The following is a 23,116-nucleotide window of genomic DNA, read 5'->3' as shown; positions in this document are numbered from 1 at the left end:
TTTTCACTTTCATGCATTGGAGAAGGAAATGGCAACCCACTCCAGTGTTCTTGCCTGGAGAATCCCTGGGATGGTGGAGCCTGGTGGGCTGCCGTCTATGGGGTTTCACAGAGTCAGACATGACTGAAGTGACTTAGCAGCAGCAGCAGCAGCAGCAGTAGAAACTATTGGTATGTTTGATTAATTCTCCAAGGTCATCTTTTACAAAGACATTACTTCCACAACTGATATCCAAACACAGAGTGTCCCTGATTTGAGAATAGCCAGACAACTCAGTCTTCCAAAGATTCAAATGACTCTGGTATTATCCTGTCTCCCTTGATTTATTCATGTAATACTGCAACTCACTTTCCTTCTGGTAGTGTAGATAATTAGGATTTGGAAATATATATATTCAAGGCTTACTTTTAGAGTACTTCATTTTAAGATATTACGTGAAGATTTCCTTTATGCAATGTTATTGTTAGGGCACATTTTGTGCAGAGAGGAAAACAGAGACAAGATAAATTGGGTGACTTTCATTGAGTTGATGGTAGATTATGGGTGAGAAATGAGAAAGGTGGCTTGCCTATAGGAAAGATAAAAGCAGTAGAATGAAGGGTGGAAGGCTGCCAAGGACAAGCATCTATCTCACAATTTGGATGAAGGCTGGCTGTGCCTTTAGTGCCATCTGAATTGTTCATCTGGGTGATGCTTTGATAGGGAAATGAATACTTGTGGTGATTCAAGTTATCAGATTGCTAATGAGAGACACAAGTCTTTTTCTAGAAGCAGACACATCCTCCTGAGAGGGTGTAATGTATGGAGTTAAAGATTACACCACATAAATTAGCACTTGATTACAGGTTGCTTGTATTGTTCACTCCCTGTTTTATTCTCTAATCCAATCAACAAACATACTTTGAAATCTAAGTGCTATCTGTTGGTACAATGGTGAGCCATATCAAAATTAGTCCCTATCCTCACAACGCTTTAGTCCAGTGGGAGTTATTTGTATACAAATAATTATGAGTTGACATAAGTGCAATTAGTGGGAAAAATAGCCACTGATCTCTCTCTCTCTTTTTAAATAGGGTTATCCAAAATGTTCACTTGGTTTTTTTTTCTTCTGCAAGTATGTGTAGACTGGTGCTGGTCTGATGTTTGTTACCAGTCTGCGATGATAGAAGGAAAGAAATTGAGTGTAAGCCTTTATAACAATTTGCCAGGGTAATATGGCTGTTGAATCTAATACTAAATAATTGTGCATTATTTTACATGTCTTGTTTATTTTATGTTTTTTAGCCATTTATTTTTGTTGTGCTTTTATTGTGTGAGTATTTGGGGGGAAATCTGGCCTTTCTTTATGGATAGTTTGAGAAATACTGTTTTAGAGGATATGATGTGGGGGGCCTGGGGGAGAAAATAGAATTCTTTCAATGTATCTTGCTAGAACATTGAGTAGGAAGTGATCTTTCCTTGTTAATTTCAGGGGGAGGAAGGGATGACTATAATGGAGGTGTTTTTGGACAGGGGAAATGAGAGTTTCAAAGTTGGCTACTTCAAGCTGACAACTGCCTGTGCCTTTCTAAACGCACAGTAGGACATTGGACCCCTGCCCAGTCCTGGTTCCTCATTCCCTTGATACTCTGCTGCGTCCTGTCTCCATTTGGAGAAGAACATCAATCCTGCACCACCAGAGCACTTGTGTACCCAGGGTAGGTGACCGGGCTCCTGGCACTGAGGACCGGAGGGAGCTCAAGCCCACCTCCCTTGCCTGCAAGGCCAGGCTCCAGCCGAGTGAGCTCTGTGTTTACATGCCATCTGCTGAGGTGTCAGTGATCACAACACGTGACTTTGAATTTTTGAATTTTTTATTTAGAACATTAAAAATGGAAGAACAAAAGAAGGGAAAGAGTAGAGAACAGAACAAGAAGGCCTGGGAGGGGAAGGGAGCAGAAGGGAACAGTTGTTACTGGCAAGCAAAACAGCATGACTCAGTCTCATTCAAAATTGTTTTCCCTTTAAACAAAGTGGGCCCCTCTCTGTTTCAGCTACATCCCAAGATCTGGTAAGCTGCAGAGTTCACTTGTTTGAGCTTAGGTTACTCCTGGATTCCTCTTTGGGGTTCAATTTTTTGAATAATGCTTATGCCTTAGTAAAATTTTAGACAAATTAGATACAGTCTAGTAATCCCCATCATTATTTCCTGGCAGACTAATCATATGAATGGGGCAGATGGGGAAGGAAAGAGAGAAGAGAGAGCAAGAGAAAGGAGGGGGATGAGAAAGCAGGGGAGAGGACTGTGTGTGTGTGAGAGAGAGAGGGAAAGAGAAGAGGGCAGAGGAGGGGAGGGAGGGAGAGGGAGAATGAATAAGAAATGAATGTGTCAGGGGGCACTGATAGAGATGCTGTCCTTGTTTTTTTTTCAGCCTTTTTCTTTCTGATTACTTCACCCTCATAAATTTATAGTTTATACATCATTCATATACATGTATGTCTTTGCAAATGTTCTTTTGTGACCTTCGTGAGGCTGTCCTTCTGTCTCACTGAGATGCTTGAATGGGTAAAATGAGAAGAGCAAGGTGCTCTTGGTAAAGAGTCTGACCAATGTGGATTGGAAATCTAGCTTGGTAATGGATTTGCTGGGAGACTCTGGACAAATCATGTGTCTTTTCAGAGGCCATTTCCCAGTCTCTGAAAAGCTTGGGGACGTGAGTAGGTAAGAAGGCTGTTCTCACTGGAGAGATTAAAGAGAAAGTCTACATAAAACAGGTAGCACAGCAGGGTGGCATCTCAGATAGTTTCCTTTCCCCTTTCTCCCCTGGCACAATGGCTAACTTGATCTCCGGCTCCCACGGCCCCTTACCACTTGCAACTGACACTGCATTACTTGCTCCTGTATGGCCCCCAACTGTCCCCAACCCTGAGATCAGTCTCAGCCTAGGCAAGGAAACTGTCGTGTCTTCTAAGGTTGAGTTAACTGGTGCAGGACTCAATGAGTCCTACTATGGCTCAGTCTCACAGGGGCACCTCAGATGCTTGGAGATTTTTGTTTTATTTTGGGGGCTGGGTATTGAATATCTGTTGTTGGACCATCTCAACCCAGATCCAGTTTGTGTGGTGTGTGTGTGTGTGTGTGTGTGTGTGTGAACTGTTAGACAGCTTTGATGGATCCTTCAGAGCTGCAGCTCTGTTTAGATTGTAGCTAAGGGCACTCAACACCTCTTTTGGCTTTTGCCCACTTGGACTGACTTGAAGTCTGCCTGGTGACTTGATATTCCAAGGCTAATGATGTACTGGTTGTGCTCCCCCACTTACACTATCAGGGTCTACCCAGCTGCTGTGCCTAAACTCCTGGCTTTCCCTGGTCCAAACAGACCCTTTAGGAGGGAAGAAATGAGGAGCTGGAAGTCACCTTGGCATGTTTTTCAAATTTTAGTCTCTAATATACCACCTTTGGGGGCTTCCCTGGTGGCTCACTTGGTAAAGAATCTGCCTGCAATGCAGAAGACCTGGGTTCAATCCCTGGGTCAGGAAGATCCTCTGGAGAAGGAAATGGGAACTCACCCAAGTAATCTTGCTTGTGAAATCCCATGGACAAAGAAGCCTGGTGGGCTACAGTCCAGGGGGTCGCAAAGAATCAGACATGACTTAGCGACTAAACCACCATATCACCTTTACAGTTTTTTCCCATATAAGTGGATCATCTGAACTATTATTTACCTCATATATTTTCCTTATGTTGACTAAGTTTTTTAACCTAAATACCTAATTTAGCTTCACACAATTGACAGGAGAGTGAATCTTTTTCTAATACACACTTAATATAGATGCAAAACCAATCAGTCTAAGACGTTTGCTATATACTACCTAAAATCGTCGCATGTACAAATATACTTTGGAGAACCTTGATGTGGTCTATTTGTTCATTTTATAGATGAACCAGGTTCAAAGAGGTTTCATTGTCACAGGCTAGTCAGATCAGTTCTTGGGACTCAAACCTTCCTCCGAGCTCCTGGTCTAGTGCTTTCCGCCCCCCCCCCCCCCATTATGCCTAGGTTAGTCTAGGGTTCTGCATACTATTATTGATATATATGAAACAAATCACAATACTCAACATGCCTGGGAATGCAGTGGAAAGGATCCTGATCCAGGACCTTGCCATGAAAGAAAAAGACGTTGCTTGACTGACAAATTGTATACATGCTGGTTACCTCTGGTACTAAAGTAGAGAAACATTTCCACCATAAGAAGAGTTCTGGAAGAGGAAATAACAATCAGATGAACTTACTTGCAAAGCAGAAATAGAGACATAGATATAGAGAACAAACATGTGAACACCAAGAGGGGAAGGGAGGGCAGGATGAATTGGAAGATTGAGATTGACATATATACACTACTATGTATAAAATTGGGCTTCCCTGTGGCTCAGATGGTAAAGAATCTGCCTGCAGTGCAGGAGATCCAGGTTCGACCCCTGGGTCGGGAAGATCCCCTGGAGAAGGAAATGGCAAACCACTCCAGTATCTTTGTCTGGAAAATCCCATGGACAGAGAAGCCTGGCGGGCTGCAGTCCATGGAATCGCAAAGCATCAGGCACGACTGAGTGACTAACACTTTCAATTCTACTTTCATGTATAAAATAGGGGCTCCCCTGGTGGCTCAGATGGTAAAGAATCTGCCTGTAATTCGGGAAACCCAGGTTCAATCCTTAGGTCAGGAAGATCCCCTGGAGAAGGGAGCCAGTATTCTTGCCTGGAGAATTCCATGGACAGAGGAGCCTGGCAGATAACAGTCCATGGGGTTGCAACGAGTCAGATGTGACTGTGTGACTAACACTTTCACATTCATGTATAAAATAGACCACTAAGGAGAACCTACTGTATACCACAGGGAACTCTATGCTCTGTGGTGACCTAAATTGGAAGGAAATTTAAAAAAGAGGAGATACATGTTTATGTATAATTGATTCACTTTGCTGTATAGCAGAAACTAACACAACATTGTAGAGCAACCATACTCCATTAAAATTTTTTTTAAAAAAGAAATGATACCACCAACTGATACAGAATTTGTAAGAGACTTACTCGTTTGTTATTGGCATGTCCACTTCTGCCCTGACCAGATCACGTCTCTGGCCAATGCTCCGAAATCTTTTGTTTCTTCCAAGGATTTCAACAAGTTAGTTTTTGCATCCTGTTGTTCATTCTGAAATGTACACCTTGACCTGTGACCTTGACCTTGACTTGAAGCAATCACAGAATATCCAAGTCTTCTCATTTTAGGATTGCTACCAGGAAAGGTCCATGTAAAAGCACATGGAAGTCTTTGCCAGATAGATAGGACCCGGTAGCAAAGGGGATGTTTGGAGCTCTGGAGCAGGTGGTTCCAGAAAGCTTAGGCAGGCAGTGTGAGTGTTTTTGACTTTGCATTTGTAGAAGAAGGCAGTGCTTCTGAATAGTTGTTGCTCCAAGATTCAGACAAGAACCTGTTCCCTTGTGTGTGTCCTCAACTTTTGTTCAGCTGGCTCATCTTGAAAGGAAACACCTTCTTAGCTCCACTTACCCGTTTTTGATTATCTAAATGATGTCTAAATTGCTATGGTTTGCTGTGTGTTTATATGTATATGTGTCTTTGGGGTATTTTTATCTGCTTAAAAAATCTGGTAACCACAGAAGAGATAATGCATCTCATATTTTTATCAGAGATGAGTAACAATTCCTATCTGTATTGACCATATGAAATTTGATATAGAGAACAGGAGCTTATGGAAACACATGGCTCGGTGTAAATGGAAAGAAGGTCACTAGAGGAAGAGAAGGAGTGGCTACTGAAAGTATAGCAAACAAATTCACGTTTTCATCATCCAGACTGACATGACACTATATATTCCATTCTTTCTGAGGAAATGGACTTTGCGTATTCCTATAGTAGGCATCCTTCCATGGTTGCACAATTTTGAGATCTGTGGTAGGCACCCAGCTGACCATTCTTCTCCCCAGCCTTGTCCTAATGATTCTCTCTTGCTGTTCTGTCACTCCATACTCTTTCCCTTCCATCAGGTCTGGTTCTCCAAATGGAAACCAAAGTGCTGAAGGATTGTCAGTAGGATTAGGGAGGCCCAGTTAGAAATCCAGGATGGGCAAGGTCTTTAGAGATCATCTGGTCACCTTCTGCCAACTGAGACAGTCATTGATGTGCTTGGTTCAGGCTCAGATCTTTTAACACAGAAACTGCCTCCAGGCCTTGAGTTGGCCAACAGCCTCCAGCTTCAGGTGCCTTCAGGATTTTCCTCAGTTCTCAAGCAAGAGGTGTGTGCTTCCCAGACATCTGCCAGCCAATGGCTGAGCAAGGTTGGGGTACGATGGCTTGCCATTTAGGGGCAGCATGGGGGAGCTCCCTGTTGTGCTATCCCATGGTCTGAAGATTTTTTTTATGAAACTTCCTTCCTTCACTGGTATCAGACCTGTGTTGTGTTCTTCTCTTTTATTTTTCACATGTATTATTCCCAATAAATTGTCTTGTACCTCCACTTATATGTTGGTATCTGCTTCCAAAGGACCCAACCAATACATCAGTGAACTCCCCACTCCCATCTGAGTTTTATAGCAAGGAAACCGAGGTCGTCAAAGGTGAAGTGACCTACTTAAGGTCCCATAGCTAGCTAGTAGCCAAGTGCTCTTCCCCAAACTTCAGTCATCCATGTAGCACCACAACTGCATACACCCTCAACAGATTTTGCTGTATGTGTTTATAGCAACATGCTATTGTTTACTTGATACATTTGACAGATAAAAATTTATTTCCTTTGTTGTTAACTCTCTAACCCTGTACGAAGTAACACCATCCATAAAATTTGGATTTTGATGTGCTAGTTTTATGGTTTTCTAACACATAGTAAATAAACACATTTACCATTATAATAAAAAAAAAGTTTGTGTGTGCAATATCTAAAGTCATCTCATGTACCATCAGTGATGAGTGAACCCTAGGCAGAAGAGAGGAGAAAGGGGGAGGGAAGAAGAAAGAAAGAGAGGAAGGAAGGAAGGAGAGAAATCAAAATACTCATGGGTGGGGAAGCAATGGTAAAATCCATCAGTAAGTGCCTCAGGTACCTTCCTGTAACTTCCATGTTTCCTGCCAAGCCCTGGTCTAACCCTCAGTGAGTCAACAAACATCCTTTACTTATCAGTTACCTAAAAACAAATTGGATGTACTCAGATGTAAATTAAGAATCAACATTTCTCCTCCCAAAAGAATCAATCCGTTTATCCCTACAATGGACTGAAGTGCTCCACTTTGAGCAATTTATTGGAGAAGATGCATACAACATTTCAAAGCAGTAGCTCTAATCGTCATCTTACAAAGTGTTTGAGTGCACATACTTCTTAAGAAGAAGGTTTAAGTAACATTTTCTTACCCATTAAAAAAAGTCATTATTAAAACAAAATAAGATATTTTTCTTTAAGAAATCTAAGAATATAATTACAATAATTTCTCACCTTTGTTTCTGTTCTTTTGGTTTAAGAGCTCTGTAATGATTCTCTTGTGCTAATGAAATAAATTTGGGGCTAGAACTCATATTATGTAATAATTTAATAGATTCTTAGTATCAGTGATAATTTAGCATTCCCCTTTCATTTCAGGGAGATAGTATTATTCAGAAGCACTGCCAAACAGATATTACCGATTTAGAACCCATTTTATAATTCCTAAACCAATTGTCCTTTCAGAGAAAGAAGAGCTATAAACCAACCTTAATGAAATACTAATTTCTAGAACGTCACAAAGTTTAAAGGCATGGGGACTTTGAAGTTAAAGATTCAAGTTGGATTTTACTATACTTAGAAAGTTGGCTATACCCTTTGACAAGATCACCGAGTGTTCCTTGTTCAAGCCTACTTTTTCACATCTGGTTTGAAAAGATTTGGTAGTGGACTGTTTCTAGAAAGACAAATCCAGTACAAATGTACACATACGCTTGGATTAATTGGGGGAAAGAGTCTGATTCTTGTATCCTGTGTTCCTTGTTTTACATTTCAAACCTGATTAAAATGGTTGACATTTCAAATCCAAGTTAAATCTAAGAATAATCAGTGAAGAATCATATCAAATTATTATTTTTGTAAATGAGGAGAGAATATAAGCTTCACAGCTAAAACAGAGACAGCATAATTGAGAACAGGCTATTGCATTCAGGTTTTTGTATTTATGGACTCATTTCTCCAAGTGTCTAAAAAACACATTAGGCTTCTCTCATATTTCTTTTTGAGATAATTACAGGGGACACAAACTAAACAGGATATAATGCCCTGGAAAACTTGAACTCTGTTGTTCTTACCAGGTTAGCAAGCATGTAGTGGTAACCTCTTGAATGTTTCCCCAGGATCACAACCTGCAGAAATAAAAGATAATAAATATCGTTTACTCAAGGACATTTTTCAATTGCACAGTCATTAGGATGGCTACAGCAAATTACTTTTAAATAATCGACAAAGTGTTAGGTCTTTTATCCACAGTAAATCATAGTGACTTGGGCCAGATTGCTTTTTGTTGCATTTTCCTTTCAGGCAGAGGATAACAGGACGAACTGCTAATATGAAAGTTAAAAATGTCAACAACAGGGGCAAAAGAAGCTCTCTAAACTTCCAGGTCAGTAGCATCAGTGTCACTTAAAATAGATGGCAAAAGCGATGAAGCTGATGAGCCCTCACCCGTGAACTGGATTTCTGTACTTAGCTGCTGAGCCAGAAAATGGGCTGAACTTTGCATACAAATTAGAAAATAGAATGTATGGTACATTTTCCTTTCTTTATCTGGAATGCTTAGGGAATAGAACACACAAGGAATGGGGTTAATGGGATTTTCAGGTTAATCGAGGTTGCTTTGGCTTATTGAAAACTTTTCTAGCAGAAGTGATTTGAGGGGAAAAAAAAAACTTTCCTAAAATGCACGCCTGCCTTTTCCCACCTTAATATGAAAGACTTGTGAACATCTGTACCTCTTTTGGTGCTGACTGTGACACCCTAGGCTGTGGGGGAGGGGACTTTTCCCCTAGGGGACATCTGGTGATGCCTGGAGACATTTTGGTTGTCCTATCTGGGAGGGGTGACAGTGCACAGGGCAGCCCTACAGCAAAGAATTATCCAGCCAGTAGCGATTCCCTGGTGGCTCAGATGGTAAAGCATCTGCCTGCAATGAGGGAGACCCGGGTTCGATCCCTGGGTCGGGAAGATCCCCTGGAGAAGGAAATGGCAACCCACTCCAGTACTCTTGCCTAGAAAATTCCATGGATGGAGGGGCCTGGTGGGCTACAGTCCATGGGGTCACGAAGAGTCGGACACGATTTCACGAAGTGTCAGTAGTGCTGAGGCTGAGAAGCCATGCCTTAAGGTCATCACTGTTAGCCTAATTTTCATGAGAAACACTGTATCAGCACCAAGTTTTACAGTTCACACAGTGCATTTTTATTATCTGAAAACATATAGGTGGATTGAATACTTTCCAACTAAAGGTATCGGTTGGAAGTTGGAAGTTTTTGACAAAATACCTGACATAAGCTTATTTCCTTACAGTTAAGTACAGGAAAAATCCTGGTTAATTAAGGATTTTATAAAATGTCATTTTATTGAGGACTGACTATGTGCAGAGTAGTATATGGGAATGGGAACAGGGCGGGGGATAAAATAGAGGTTAAAGACACTTCCAGAGGCAGAACCAGGTTTTACAGAAGCTTGAAGCTAATTTCACTTTATGAGCCCTCTTCTAGAAAAATAACACAAAAGTATGAATATCGTATTTGGAACTTGTGCAAATAAAGGGCCATTAAACTTCATCATACATTCCTCTATGGACACAGCTGTCAAGGGTCTAAGAACAATTGGAGAAAACAACATTGTGTACATCTCAGACCAGAACTACATATAAAGGGCCGCTATGATAATATTAAAACCAGCTACCCTTAACTGAATGCCTAGTATTTGTAAGCACTATGCTAGGTGCTGTATTCCCTGGAACAATTTAACAGCTTAAGTACCACTGGTTTCATTCTGAGATGAGGAATCTCAACCAAAGAGAATTTTTGTAATTTACCCAAGGCCATATAGCTAAGAAATACTAAAGCTGGACTTAGAACATAGGTCTGTGTACCTCCAGAACCCACTCTTGGCAGTACATTACATGGTTTCTTAATATGTGCTAAATGTCAAATGTCAATAATGACTTTATGTTCTTGGAGAAGAGGACGGAGAGACATCCACAGTCTGCTGGGAGGGATAGAGGAATGGAAACACGTATGTAAATAGCATGCTTATTTTCAGTCATTTCAAGTCCAGAGAGGGAGAGAGCTGATTTCAAGTAATTTAAAATATAAGCCACATATCTAACTGATTACTTATGGAGGGAATGAAAGGTTAATGATTGTCTTGAGGAGGTGATTTCTCACACCGCCATGACATAAAATGAGCTGTTAGGTATCTGCTGGGATGTATTCTTCAGTGTCCGCTGGCAAAAAACATCCTTCTTGGTGACATCTGTTAACTTTTGATGGCAAGTTGGGACCATACATTTATTGAATTTTTAATTCCCTGACAACCCTCAACACAATAAAATCAGGGGGGTTTGAGTTCTGTTAGAAAAATGAGTCAGATTCCTGAGACATCTGGGAGAGCTTGGAGAGAAATAAAGAAGTGAGCCCAAAGGAAACAGAGTAAGTCTGTCTTGCCAGACGCAGGCTTTAGTCTCCTTTGGAGAATCAGGAAGACAAGAGGGAGCCATAGAAAACATAAGTATTGTTAGATGAGCCCCCTCAAAGAGAACCCAGGTGCCCAACCTTGTCACGTACTCAGCTTGATTAGAGGCAAACCACTTTCTCCAGCCTCCATCACCTTATCTGTAATCTTGGACCATGAGCCTGGCCTTTCCTATCTCAGCAGTGTTGTCAGGATCAAACTGAATAACATTTGTAAAAGGATTTGGGATGTGCATCATGTAATGACGTGGGGTTAAATAACTGTGGAGAGGGGTCATTTACTAAGATATTGTTTCTGTTTCAGAAAAACTTGAAGCTATTAGAATATCCACTTTAACTCATGCCCAGATGGTCTGTGTCAAATAAACTCACTTATTTGAATTAGCTCTCTCACAGTACTGCCCTTTTGAAATTAAGCTTAAACTGGAAGAGATGGGAAAGTTATCTAAAGATAGGAACCTTTAGGTGTCACAGAGAGTTAAAGGCTGTAATTATTTCTTCATCTTTCCTTTCAGTGCCTTCTTCACTCTTAGTTAACTTACAGTTCCTACCAATCTTGGTTTTCCAGTTCACAGTAAATGAAAAGCTACAGATCGAAGGAGGTGTCTATGGAGAGAGGGGAGCGATGTTAGAATGAGGTACATTGGCAGCAGAGGAAGTGATGGACTGACTTAAAGAGGAAGGAGGAGTCCGGGGGAAAAAAATAGATGACATTGTACTACAGTATAATCATGGATGTTCATCCTGAGTGCCTGAGTCATCAGGGTATGGCTTGTTGTGTTCAGTAATTTCTGCTGAAAAACCTGGGGAAATTAGAATACATTTTAGGGAAGGTTTCCATCAGAAATGCTCAAATTCCCAATACCTAAGATAATACATTTCAATTATCTCAAGATCTTACTTACGTAGGACGGCAACAGTCCTATGGATGTGAGCTAAGTGAGGCCTCACTGCCAAAAGTGTCATGTTTTGCTCTTGGTCTTTCCTTTTTTTGAATTTTTGGTGCAGGGCTTGTGGGAAGAAGGGTGGGATGGAAGGCGTGTGTGTAATACTGTGCACAAATGAACTAGTTAATGACAGTGGTTCTTGTTCAGTTAGTCTTAAATTTTCTTCTTTCCATCTGTTACAAATGAACAAGGCATAAATTGTACCCTCAGTTCTTTAATGACTCTGGTAACCAAGAGAATATTCAACTTTGCTTTTATAGCAATTATAATCGCTCTTCCTGAATTAGTTTCAGAACTTCAAGTATAAAAGCCATTTTACAGTCTACTGTGACATTTCAGGAGGAAATACCCAATTCCCAAATCCATGTTGTGTATTCGCTGTGCCTGTCTAAGATTTGTTGAAGAAGATGGATGGCTTGATGTGATGGCAGATATGATCAATGCAAGAAGGGAACAAGTGTGAAATGTAGATAAAATTCATTGTTTTAAGGAGATTTATTTTTGTGCCCACAAATAGGACCTGAAAGAAAAAAGTGCCACAATCCTCCTTCAGTGAGACTTAGACAATAGTTTTATTCACAGAAGAAAAAGCTCTTATATATGAACTCACTGAACCATGCATGTAGCAGAGCATTAAATTATTTGTTACAGAAGTCAGTGAATCATAGTTGACCCACTGGGGGGAGACGTCCCCTTGTTGACACCTCCATCCACTTCTCTGTGAAATTGGGGGCTGGGTATTATTGAGCAGCTAAAAATAATTCAGAAAATGTTGAGTTGCTTTTCTAGAGGCCCTTTCTTTTCCGATTTAATGCTTAATCTGCATAATTTTAGAAATTTGAAGTTAAATTGCTCCATAAGACTACTTGAGAGAGGCCCACAGACCCTTTGGGAGCAAAAGCATCTGTTTTTCTATGCTCACATTAAAAAAAAAAGTATGTGTGGAAAAGTGTCTATGTTTTTTCCCCTTAGATCCATCTGGTATGCAGATTAAGTTATTTGCAGACCTAAGTATCTCCATGTTTGGGTTTTCTACATCAGTGCCAAAAAAGGATCTATGTATAAAGATTGATCTTACTTTGAGTACAGAACATGCCTTGCTGTTCACCTTAATCTGTTTCTCTTTGATTTAGGTATCCTGAGAATGTTTGGAGGGCTGGGGAGCGAGATGAAGCAGGTTTCTGATGTTAATTCACCAGATTTACCCATTGTATAGATATTTTCTCTTTAAGAAAAAACTATTAGACCACGTATGTGTGTGTGTGTGTGTGTGTGTGTGTGTGTTCAAAGAGAAGACATTTTTTTCAATTGCTCTCCCTTTTCTGCTTCCTCAGTTACAAGAAGATACTGCTATCCTGTGGCAACCTATCTAATTTCAGCAGACTGAGATTAGAAAAATAATTCTAAAGGAATTAACTTCTGATATATGTAGCAGAAATCAGCCTCAGAATATGCCAGACTTCCCAGAAGAAACCTTCCATCAGATAAGATAAAAGCCGTTCATTTTCTTGAATGAAAACCCCAAGCTACTAAATTGCTTTAGTTTTAGTAAACATATATCAGAAGTCAATTTCTTTAGAATTATTTTTCTAATAATCTCAATCTGCACACACTGAATGTCAGGAATTCATATTGCAGGCATCTGACTTGAATACATGTGCTGGATTAGTGAAGCAGAAAAGAGTCAGTCACCCATACCAGAGTCAGTCCAATGGCGATGGGGAGGGTGCAGATGGAAAAAGAAAGGCTGAAGCTTTTCACAAAGAAGGAAAATGGGAGGATAACCGAGAAATTTCATCAGCGTGTATACAGTCTACAGGGAAAGCTTATGCAGAGAGAAAGCAATTGAATAGGGCATCCAATAAAATGCTAGGATGTGAGGATTAGAGGACAAAGATTTCACCCAAGAACATGTGTTTGGGAAGTTTCACTTTCCAGATTTCAATATTACATTCACTGTGACTGAATAGAATATGCAGAAGATTTAAATAGCAGGAGAGGCAAAGAGAACATACAAATAAGAGGCAATAAATGGCCACAACTAAGTTACAGGAGCAACATCATTCTTGCCTGGAGGACTAAAAGACCATTTCAACACATGTTGATCTTGGTGAGAATGCCTCATTGTATTAACCCTAAAACATTATTTCTCAAATTTCATATCCTCAGAAATTTCCTTAATAATTTGTATCTATCCACATACCACACTATCATTTTCTTGATATTTATCTCTATAGCTGCTTGTTTACTTAAATTTAGCAGTGTCCAAAGCAATAATATCCATGAAACTACATACAAGAAAATAAATACAACTGTGTGAAAACAAAATCTATTCATCCCGATGTCACTGCAAATCCTCTGGTGTACCGTCAGGAGTAGTGGCGAATATTGCCTTAATGCAGCTGTGTCTTTAGGGAAGAGAATACAGACCATGCCTTCCTGTCCGGACAAAACAAGTTTTATTTGCCTTATGGTTCAAATCTTAAGAGTATCTCCATCTACTTTCAAAGGGTCATGAGTCTTGTAAGGGAGCAAGATGATGGGCAGTTTGGGAGGTAGCAGATAATGCCCAAGGCTGCGTACAAATGACAAATGTGGAAACTTACAAAGGCTTTCCTAAGGCAATTTACTTGTACTGCCCCACCTAGGAAGCCCAGCAGCTTTGATCGGCTAGAGTTCTTGGTCATAGGGCAAATAATAAATACTTAAAATATCTGGACTTTTCCATCAGCCTAACTTCCGGTAAAATGATGCATTTCCAAACACTGTGTCTTTTCTTAAAGTATCTCATCTAGAAGACCTTTCACACCACCCTATTTCTATTTGCAATACTCTAGGTTTTTTCCCAAGAGGCGAGGTATGGGTGATTTAAACCACTATTCAACCCAGAGTAATACAGCAAGAAAGAATATTAATTTCTCTTCAACATAGCCGTATGTCTGACTTTTGTAGTCTCTGCATTTTGTATCAGCTATCTCCCTAAATCACTGATAACTTATTTTAAACAATATATTTTAAATAGCAGTGTCCTTTATGCATTCTTTTATGAAATTACTGTCAACTTTTATGTTCACACTTACAGCTTTTGTTTTAATATTTACAACTTTATGCTATATCAAGTTGTATCTTTATGCATATCAACTTTATGCTATATCAAGTTGTATCTTTTTTCTTTTCTCTGTAGATGTTGTAAAATTGGACCCAAAGCCCTATAATCTTGAATGTCAAGACCTACTTGAAGGACTGTACAAGTGGTGAGTAGAAAGCTTGGCAGTGCCACTGGATTCGTTACTTGGATTAAAGGAAAAGGAAAGGCATCATCTGGCATAAGGCTGAGTAGTCATTCCAACATGTGTTTTTTCCCAGCCACAACCACTTGGATATGGGCGGGATATTGCAAGACTTCCTTCACTGGCCCAGGACCCACACTTTCCCATCTGTAGATATTTATCAGGATCAAGAATTCTAGTATCTCACCTGAAATGATAGAGTTGAAACTTGTAAGAGTCTAAAACTCTTCATAGATGTGATATGAATCACCCTGAAAGCTTACAAGAAGTATTTGTTAAAGATGCTATTCTAGAAAGAGCTGTGAACCTTGGAGTCAGGTGGTTCTGGATTCAAATCCTACCATTTACTTATTAGCTCCATTACACTGTGCAAAGCCGAGCCATGGACGGTCGGGTAGAGTTTTAGACACCCAGGTTCATCCCAGGATGTAGAGGCCTTTAAGCTGGGAGGGGAGAGGAAGAAACACGGGGTGTGGAAAATGAGATGTTCTCCTTCGAACTCCTTGATTTTGCCTCTGTGAATGCATTTTCTGTCTGTGCAACGCTTCCAACATTTGACACCCTACTCTGGGAAATTTTCTGATTGCTGAAGGAAGCAAGTAAACATGTCTTCATTTTCAAATAAAAGAAAATATATCTCAGAAACCCAGTGTGCTTCCTGGGCTTTTGGTTTTCAGGATAGTTCCTTATTTGGCAAGTTTCTCTCTCTTCTGGGAGCCGTGTCGTTTAAGTTTATCTCAATTTGCAAATGGATGACAAATGATAGAAACTTAGTTTCTGGGCTGTAAAATATAGAATTCTCCTAATTTGCAAATGTGTGGTTTGGTCTTTCACTTTCACTATTTGAATTTCCATTCTCTTCCTCATCTGATAGCTCATGCACTTTTGTGATCATGCTGATACAATAAACTATTGGTAGCTTGAAGTCAGCCATAGTGGAAGTATTTATTGGTCTGGCCAAAAAGTTAGTTTGAGTTTTTGTAAGATGGTATGCAAAAGCCCAAATGAATTTTTTGGGGTAATCCAATACATCACAGAAATTAGCCAACACTACAAATTAGAACTCCCCCCAGCCTCACCTTGAAAGTCAGTTTACCTGCATACCACTGGACTCAGAAGTACCCAGTGGATGGAACGGCTGCTTCTCTTAACCACATTTCATTCATTCCTTCTTTCAGTGAACATTTGTTGAAGGCCTGCTCTGTACCGATCCTGGGCCCAGACACTGGGGAGGCAGAGGTCACCAGAACCTGGTGCCTAGCCTGGAGGATCTCACCATTAGAGTAGGAAAGATTGCCAAGTTAAGAGACAGCTATAACCCATCAGGAGAAGTGTGAGAACAGAAATATGTACAGCATACTGAGAATGATTAACTCATAACCTGCTAGAGATAGAAAGGACTTTGTCTCCAACTAAAGAATTTTTTCCTGTGGTTTTTATAATTGGGAGCCTGACAAACAGGTGACTTAAAGAGAATGCTATTTTGAAAACAAAGAGATATCTATTTCAGAGGGCGATTTCTCTTGATTTCAGGACAGTCTTGCTGTTTTACAGTGCTTACACACTAGAGGGGAGATTTTTATTTGGACCAACTATAGGGATTTGTTGTAATGGTAAGCCAGGGCTGGCTCCATAAGAAATTGTGACTGATATGGTTCACTGGAAAAGCTAAGTTAGAAGGGGTATAAGTGGTTATATAGTAAAGAAAAGGTGATCTGCTAAGGGCAGTGCATCCTAGCTATGCCAAGTCCAAGTTGTGAAACATTAGGCAAATTACCTGACCTCTCAGTTTCAGTTTTCAAGCTGTAAAACAGGGAACATAATAGTTGAGAGGCAGTGAAGTAGGGTGGTCAAGAGTATAGGCTAGACTACCTGGGTTTAGGTCCCTACTTTGCCCTTTAATAGCTATGTGACTTTGGGCAGTTAACTTAAACTCTCTGATTCAATGAACTTGTCTGTAAAATGGGTCTATCATTAGTACCTACCTCACAGAATCTCAGTGAGGAATAAATGAAATGCTGTATCAATGTCTACAGCTCCTAACACAGTGCCCAACGCTTATCCTACCTATCTTAGTTACATTTCCCCTTCGTTATTGCTACTGTGATGTTTCCCCTATCTATCCTTCTCTGTAGCAATCACATCTATTCTTCAAGGCACATCTCATATGCAGCCTCCTCCATGAAGCCTTCCCTGATTTTATGTCCTCATTCTTAAAATGGAGAGATGTAGTTTCCTGCTGCTATGGGGTGAGGGATTTGGAGAGACATCAGAACTTGGTGTGGAGGGGTATCGAGGGCACTGATCTGGATAGCTCTGGGTTGGAGGTACAGGGAAGGAGCTGAGGTTTGCACTTAGAGCAGAGGGGTGAATTGAACTGGGGGTAAACCAACAGCAAAGTAATTCACACTGCCACCTGCCACTGTCCTGCCTCCAACATTGATCAGGACCATGAATTCAAACCACCTAGAAAGTGTGTCTCGGAAGAAGTTGTGTGTGGGGAGGCAGGGGATGGTTCTGCCCACAGACAAAGAAGCGCAGGCCATCACCTAATTTTTCATGTGTAGGTGTCACAGTGTTTCTGCCACAGAAGAGAATGGGGGTGGGGGGACAGTGAGAGGGGTGAGAGCAGAAATTTGGCACAGTCAGTAAGATGGATGTCTACACCATTACTCAGGGGTCTTGGATTGCCCCACTCTGACAGTAACAACTGGACTTGGCCAATCTACGCTTCATTTCAGGAGCAAGGAGGCATGGCTGTTCCAGGCTTTCTCACTTGAATCCACAGAGGCTGTGGCGGTAGAGAGAACACTAAGGAACATGATCCACCTTCCTTGGAGGCTCAACCTTGGGGCGGGATGGATCACCTGGGGTGTCTGTGAAGATGCAAGTACCTGGGCACCACTCTTCAGAGAGTCTGATTCACAGAGTCTGGTTTAGGACCCTGGAGTCTCGTTTTAACACACAGTTGACTGTGATGTGCACCGAACTTAAAGAACTAGCTATCCGTATGATAATAAATGCACTTTGAAAAACTAAAAGCAGGATCGTCCATGACTGAGTCTCATGGAAAGGAGTAGGAAGGGAGATATTGAACTTACGGGGTGCAACCTTGGAGAACTGCCCCGGGAAGCCCTGGGCAGGTAGGGGCCAGCCTGAGGACACCTGCGCAGACGCCTGGGAAAGGTGCCAAAGGGGGAATTTCTGGGTAGACCCTGAGATAGAGATTAGAGGACCAGTGGTTTCACTGGGGAGTGATTCCAGGATGCGCTGGTAGGGGAGTGAGGACACAGCAAAGGGAAAGAAGCCAGCAAAGGTGCACGGATGAACGGGGGGGTCTAAGTACCTCTGGGTCTGCTGTGTCTTTCAGTTCCCATTCACCACTGGCTGGTAGCTTCTGTCAGAAGGATTAATTCCTCCCCTACAAGTCTGATTTATCTGACTTCAAGTGAGAATGGCACATGCTGACAATAGGTGCTGTTGGCATGTATGAAAAAGGCAAGTGCCCAACAAGGGGGGGCACCGGCAGTATCTGCTGTAACTGCAGTGACCTTATGTCACATATGCTGCATTCTGTTATCTACATATTGCTTTGATTTGCATCACTGCAATTGGTAAAAAGAATGAGGTAGGTAGTAAAGTGTGATGGTTGTGGGAATGGCCTATGGAGTCAGACTGACCTAGAACACCAGTTTCTCCTCATTGTAGCTGAGTGACCTTGAACAAGTCATTTCCCTCACTGAGCCTCACTTCCCACATACATAAACTAGGGCTCATAATGACACCTAATTGCATTATGGTTATTGTAAGGCATAAATGCAGAATTCCAAGCAGAGGGCTCCAGATATAAGGGAGCTAAAGCAATATTACTTCCCTTTATGCCTCCGTCTCTGTTTTTTTGTAAAGTAATTTAATTTATTTTTTGGGCACACTGTGTAGCATGTGGGATCTTACTTCCCAGACAGGACAGGGATCAAATCCAGGCCCCCTGCATTGGAAGCATGGAGTTTTGACCACTGGGTCACCAGAAAGCCTCCACCCCTCTCTCTTTACTCAATTTGTACCCCCATTGTATGGCACCAATGTGGTACTTAATGTTTCTAACGTGGAAGGCTTAAGTACACCCTGGAGAAAAGTCCACATTGCTCATGAAGCAGTTGATCGAAGGTGCCATTTAAAATAATACAAAATCTAGAAAAGTAAAGGGGATGGGCATTGACCAAGTCCAGATGCTGGAAGACTTTCCCCCTGGGGAGGAAGATATCTTTTAGACTAAATGTTGAATGATTCGGGGAATTGTTTTTGGCAGAGAGAAGGGAAGGAGGATCCCAGGTGGGAAGATGCCCTGGACAAGGTCACCATGATAGGTCACCATGATAGGTCAGAAGACAAACATAAACTAACATTTATTGAGCACTTACTCTGTACAAGGCACTGTGGAAAGTGATTTTTTTAACATGTTTTATTTCATCAAATCCCCACCACAACCTTGCAAGTTAGGCACTATTTATTAATTTCATCTTCCATGTTAGGAAACTGAAGCACAAAGAACTGTTGGCTGATTTGCCTGAGGCCTCACAGGCAGAAAATGGTGAAGCCTGGAGTAGAAATCAGATGTGTCTGACTCCAAGCCCAGTCACTAAGTGTGAGCAGCCATAATAATAATTACTAATCATTAGAGCTATCATGGTTTCTGTGGAATGATCAGCTCCCACTATGGATTCAATTCAATAAAAACTGAGCACCTCCTGTTATTATGATTATTACCTAAGTGCAGAGCAGTTTTAGCCTGAATCTTTGGAAATTCTCCTTTATTGTGGGGCACCCTGGGAATTTTCCTTTGGTTTCCCCTAATTATTTCTTAAAGCCATGGGCTTGGTTCGTACGATTACGACTCCAATTTTCGATTCCCTATCAGCATATGACACGAGTTGTCATTGTTTAATCACAGGCTGCACTTGTGATGAATGTTGGATAATCTGAACAAAAGCACAGGAAAACTAATTAGAAGGAACCAAAGGCAAGAGGCTCACAGCCTTGAACAAGAGACTGTGTGAAGGTTTCTAGGACTCAGTCCCTGAAGCTCTGACAATGCATTTTGATCCTTGTCTGAATGCAAATGAACGACTCCATCCCATCATAGGCAGTTTGTCACAGCGCAGGTTATTTAGCTGGTTAATTAAAAGTCTGAGTGAGCTGGTGCCTATCTGCACTGGGCTCTGAAGATAACCAAACCTGTGTTCTGACCAGGCAAGTTAATTTAAAATAAGTGACCTCAATTGGGTAATGGCTGCAGGTTCAAATTCAAGAATCGCTATAATTAGTCCCAGATGGATCTTAATTGTTCTTTCAGGAAACAGAGTGATGAAGGCGGAAAGAGAAACGCCCAAGCCTAAAGTAAAGGTTTGGAGGAGGCAATGGCACCCCACTCCAGTACTCCTGCCTGGAAAATCCCATGGGCGGAGGAGCCTGGTAGGCTGCAGTCCATGGGGTTGCCGAGAGTCGGACATGACTGAAGTGACTTAGCAGCAGCAGCAAAGTAAAGGTTATTTGCCATATCTTTCCAAAAGCAGGGGAGCTGACTGGGGCAGGACATAGTTAAGATGGTATAGCAAGACTTCCATGGCTGCTGTCCAAATGTGTCCTTCTAGACATAGAGTGGGCATAGCTCTTTTAGAAACAAGAAGAATTCAGTGCTCTTACCTATGTGATCTCAGGCGAGTTATTTAACCTTCTTATGTCTGTTTCTCATCTATGTAATGGAGAAAACACTATGAACACTACCAAACTCAAAGGATCGAAGAAGATGCTGTGCAAAATTGCTTTAAAAAAAATATGTAAAGCTCTACAAGGCAGTATTTATTCTTGCTTTAATCCAGGAAAGTTTCCTAATCAGAGTTGTGGTTTTAGAGTATATGGGTATGCTAGGCGTGTTCCTCTTTTTATGTTTTCCTTCTACTCTGCCGTAAACCAAGTACCTTCTGAACTACACCCCTTGAGAGGTGAGAGGATGACAGTTGGCAGGATGTTCAGCATCATATCTGTGTGATGGTACGTGATGTTCTAATTTCTTAGGAGGTGTGCCTGCAGAGCTGAAAGGGATTTCGGCTTTGTGAGCTTTGGGAAGAAATCAGAGTGCACACAGTTAGCATTTTGCACTACAAAATCAGATCCGTCTTCACTCGTGTTAATATAAATCTTTGACTTGAAATTACGTGCTGGCACAGCACTGCGGTACCACGAGGTTAGTGTAAGCCACAGTGACAGTGGGATGGCTTTATCTTCTCATTTTTTATGTGAATACTTGGTTTCCCTTCACTGTTCTGATATGTTCTAATTACCTATCTCTTCCCAAGCTCTGGCAGCCAACAGTAATAAGAATTTGTACAATGATAAAAATACGTGAAAAACTCATAACCCAGTACAAAACCCTGGAAGACCAAGAACTTGACCATTTGGGGATGCACAAATGACTGTTTTTGAAGCTGCTTTTTTGGTCCAGATTCCACTTTTTAAAGGGAATTGTACTGTGATGCCCATTTGAGTCCCCCTTAATGGAATATAAGCATCTAAGACAGAGATTTACAACCTATGCCAACTGACAGTAATCACAACTATTTATCCTTTAAGCCTAACCAAAACTCATTAAAGGAGCCTGCTTTTAAATCAGAATCTGCATTCTGTCTTGTTAGATGAGCCAGCACATACTGGAGTTGTGTCTCCCAGAACTGCATTGCTATCAAAGGGCTGTGCCTTTTGCTGAAAAGAGCTTGAGGTCATAAGGAACAAATAAACAAAAAGCCCTGGCTCCACATTAGCCTTCACCCCTGGGAAACATGCATCCATGGTATGGAGTGGCAGAGAGAACAGCTTTGCAAGGATTTTGTAAAGGTTTAAGCCATAGGCTGTGCATTCATTGCTACACATCTCCCTGGGGAGTTGGTGTGGTGTACTCTAAGCAAAAGCCACAGGACGCAGTGCACCGAGGACTGGGAATTCTTCTCCAAGTGATAAATGCCAGGACTACCCTCCCCTCACCCCGAAAAATGTCAAGAAGCTATTTATTTAACTCAACAAATATTTATTGAGCACTTACTAGGTTCCAATCTGTTTTAGGTGCTGGGGATATGGTAATGAACAACACAAAGCACCCTGCCCTCAGGAAGCCTGTATTCTGCTTTGCTTGTCTGGTGATCACTCCCACTTGTAAATTTCTACATGGTTTCTACCTCTCATCCTTTCCTCAGACTACTGATTATTTACCCAAACTAGGCACGTGTCCTTTCGTCCCAATTAGACTTAAAGAACTTGAGGGCAGGGCCCCAGTTTAAACTAATTAGTGTGTATATCATTCAGCACAGTGCCCTGTGTGCGGTGTTCAATGTTTTTGAATGATGAGAAAAAAGAGGACTCCAAATACAAGGGAAAAAGGATAAGACTTTACATTGACTTCAAATGTCATCTTTCTGGTATAGTATGTTTTCTTACGAATGGACTCTTAACCTAAACACTAATAATGCCAGGTAGTTGGGTGGGAAGTGGGATGGGGGTGAGAAGGCAGGTGGCCTTTTCAAGGGAGTCCGTATGTAGATATCTGTTTGGTCCCTGTATTGGCATAGTCTTGGGTGGTGTGGTGCAAGGAAGCTGGACAGTGGAATCAGATCTGGGTTTAAATCTTTTCTCTTTCACTCACTGCTTGTGTGGCTGCTATATGTATTAGTCTCTCTCTTAGCACCTCAGTTTCTTCATCATAAAATGATGGGGTAGTTTAATCCCTAAGCAGAACCTTCTCATTTCAGATATCATGCTACTATATTTCCTAGTGGAAAAATTCTGTTTCTTGAGGATCAAAAAGTCGAGATGAAAGATAGAATTGTGTTCTGGCCAATATAGTCTGTGTTCTTATTGGTATCAAGTTTCAACCATTCTGCTTTACAACATCTGAGTTACTCTCTGTTTCCTAATTGGCACTGCTTATTAGCATTCACTCTGACAAGGGAGCTTGTCATATCTATGCAAATACAAATTTCCACCCCCTTTCACCAAACCAGGTGAACTATTGGCCCCTGAAGACTCAGTTCAACAAGTCATCAGAAACAAGCTGTCCGGGTCTCTAAGTCAGGCATGTTTCTTGTGCATTCCCATTA

General features: G+C 41.2%; 1 protein-coding gene across 6 annotated transcripts in view; it reads right to left on the bottom strand.

The window, feature by feature from the left end:
- Nucleotides 1–23,116, bottom strand: part of GRIA3 (glutamate ionotropic receptor AMPA type subunit 3) — a 308,690-nt gene that overhangs the window by 112,955 nt on the left and 172,619 nt on the right. For all 6 annotated transcript variants that reach the window (XR_011565376.1, XM_019956167.2, XM_019956168.2 and 3 more), the window contains one exon: nt 8,324–8,377. Coding sequence is in view for 5 of the 6 variants with exons in the window: in XM_019956167.2 (XP_019811726.1) it covers nt 8,324–8,377 (54 nt within the window). In the remaining variant the exon portion in view is untranslated. The remainder of the gene's footprint in view (nt 1–8,323; nt 8,378–23,116) is intronic.

Source organism: Bos indicus, chromosome X (genome assembly GCF_029378745.1).
Source record: "Bos indicus isolate NIAB-ARS_2022 breed Sahiwal x Tharparkar chromosome X, NIAB-ARS_B.indTharparkar_mat_pri_1.0, whole genome shotgun sequence".
Classification (NCBI taxonomy): Eukaryota; Metazoa; Chordata; class Mammalia; order Artiodactyla; family Bovidae; genus Bos; species Bos indicus.
The sequence above is the reverse complement of the archived record's forward strand: the minus strand, read 5'-3'. Positions and strand labels throughout refer to the sequence as shown.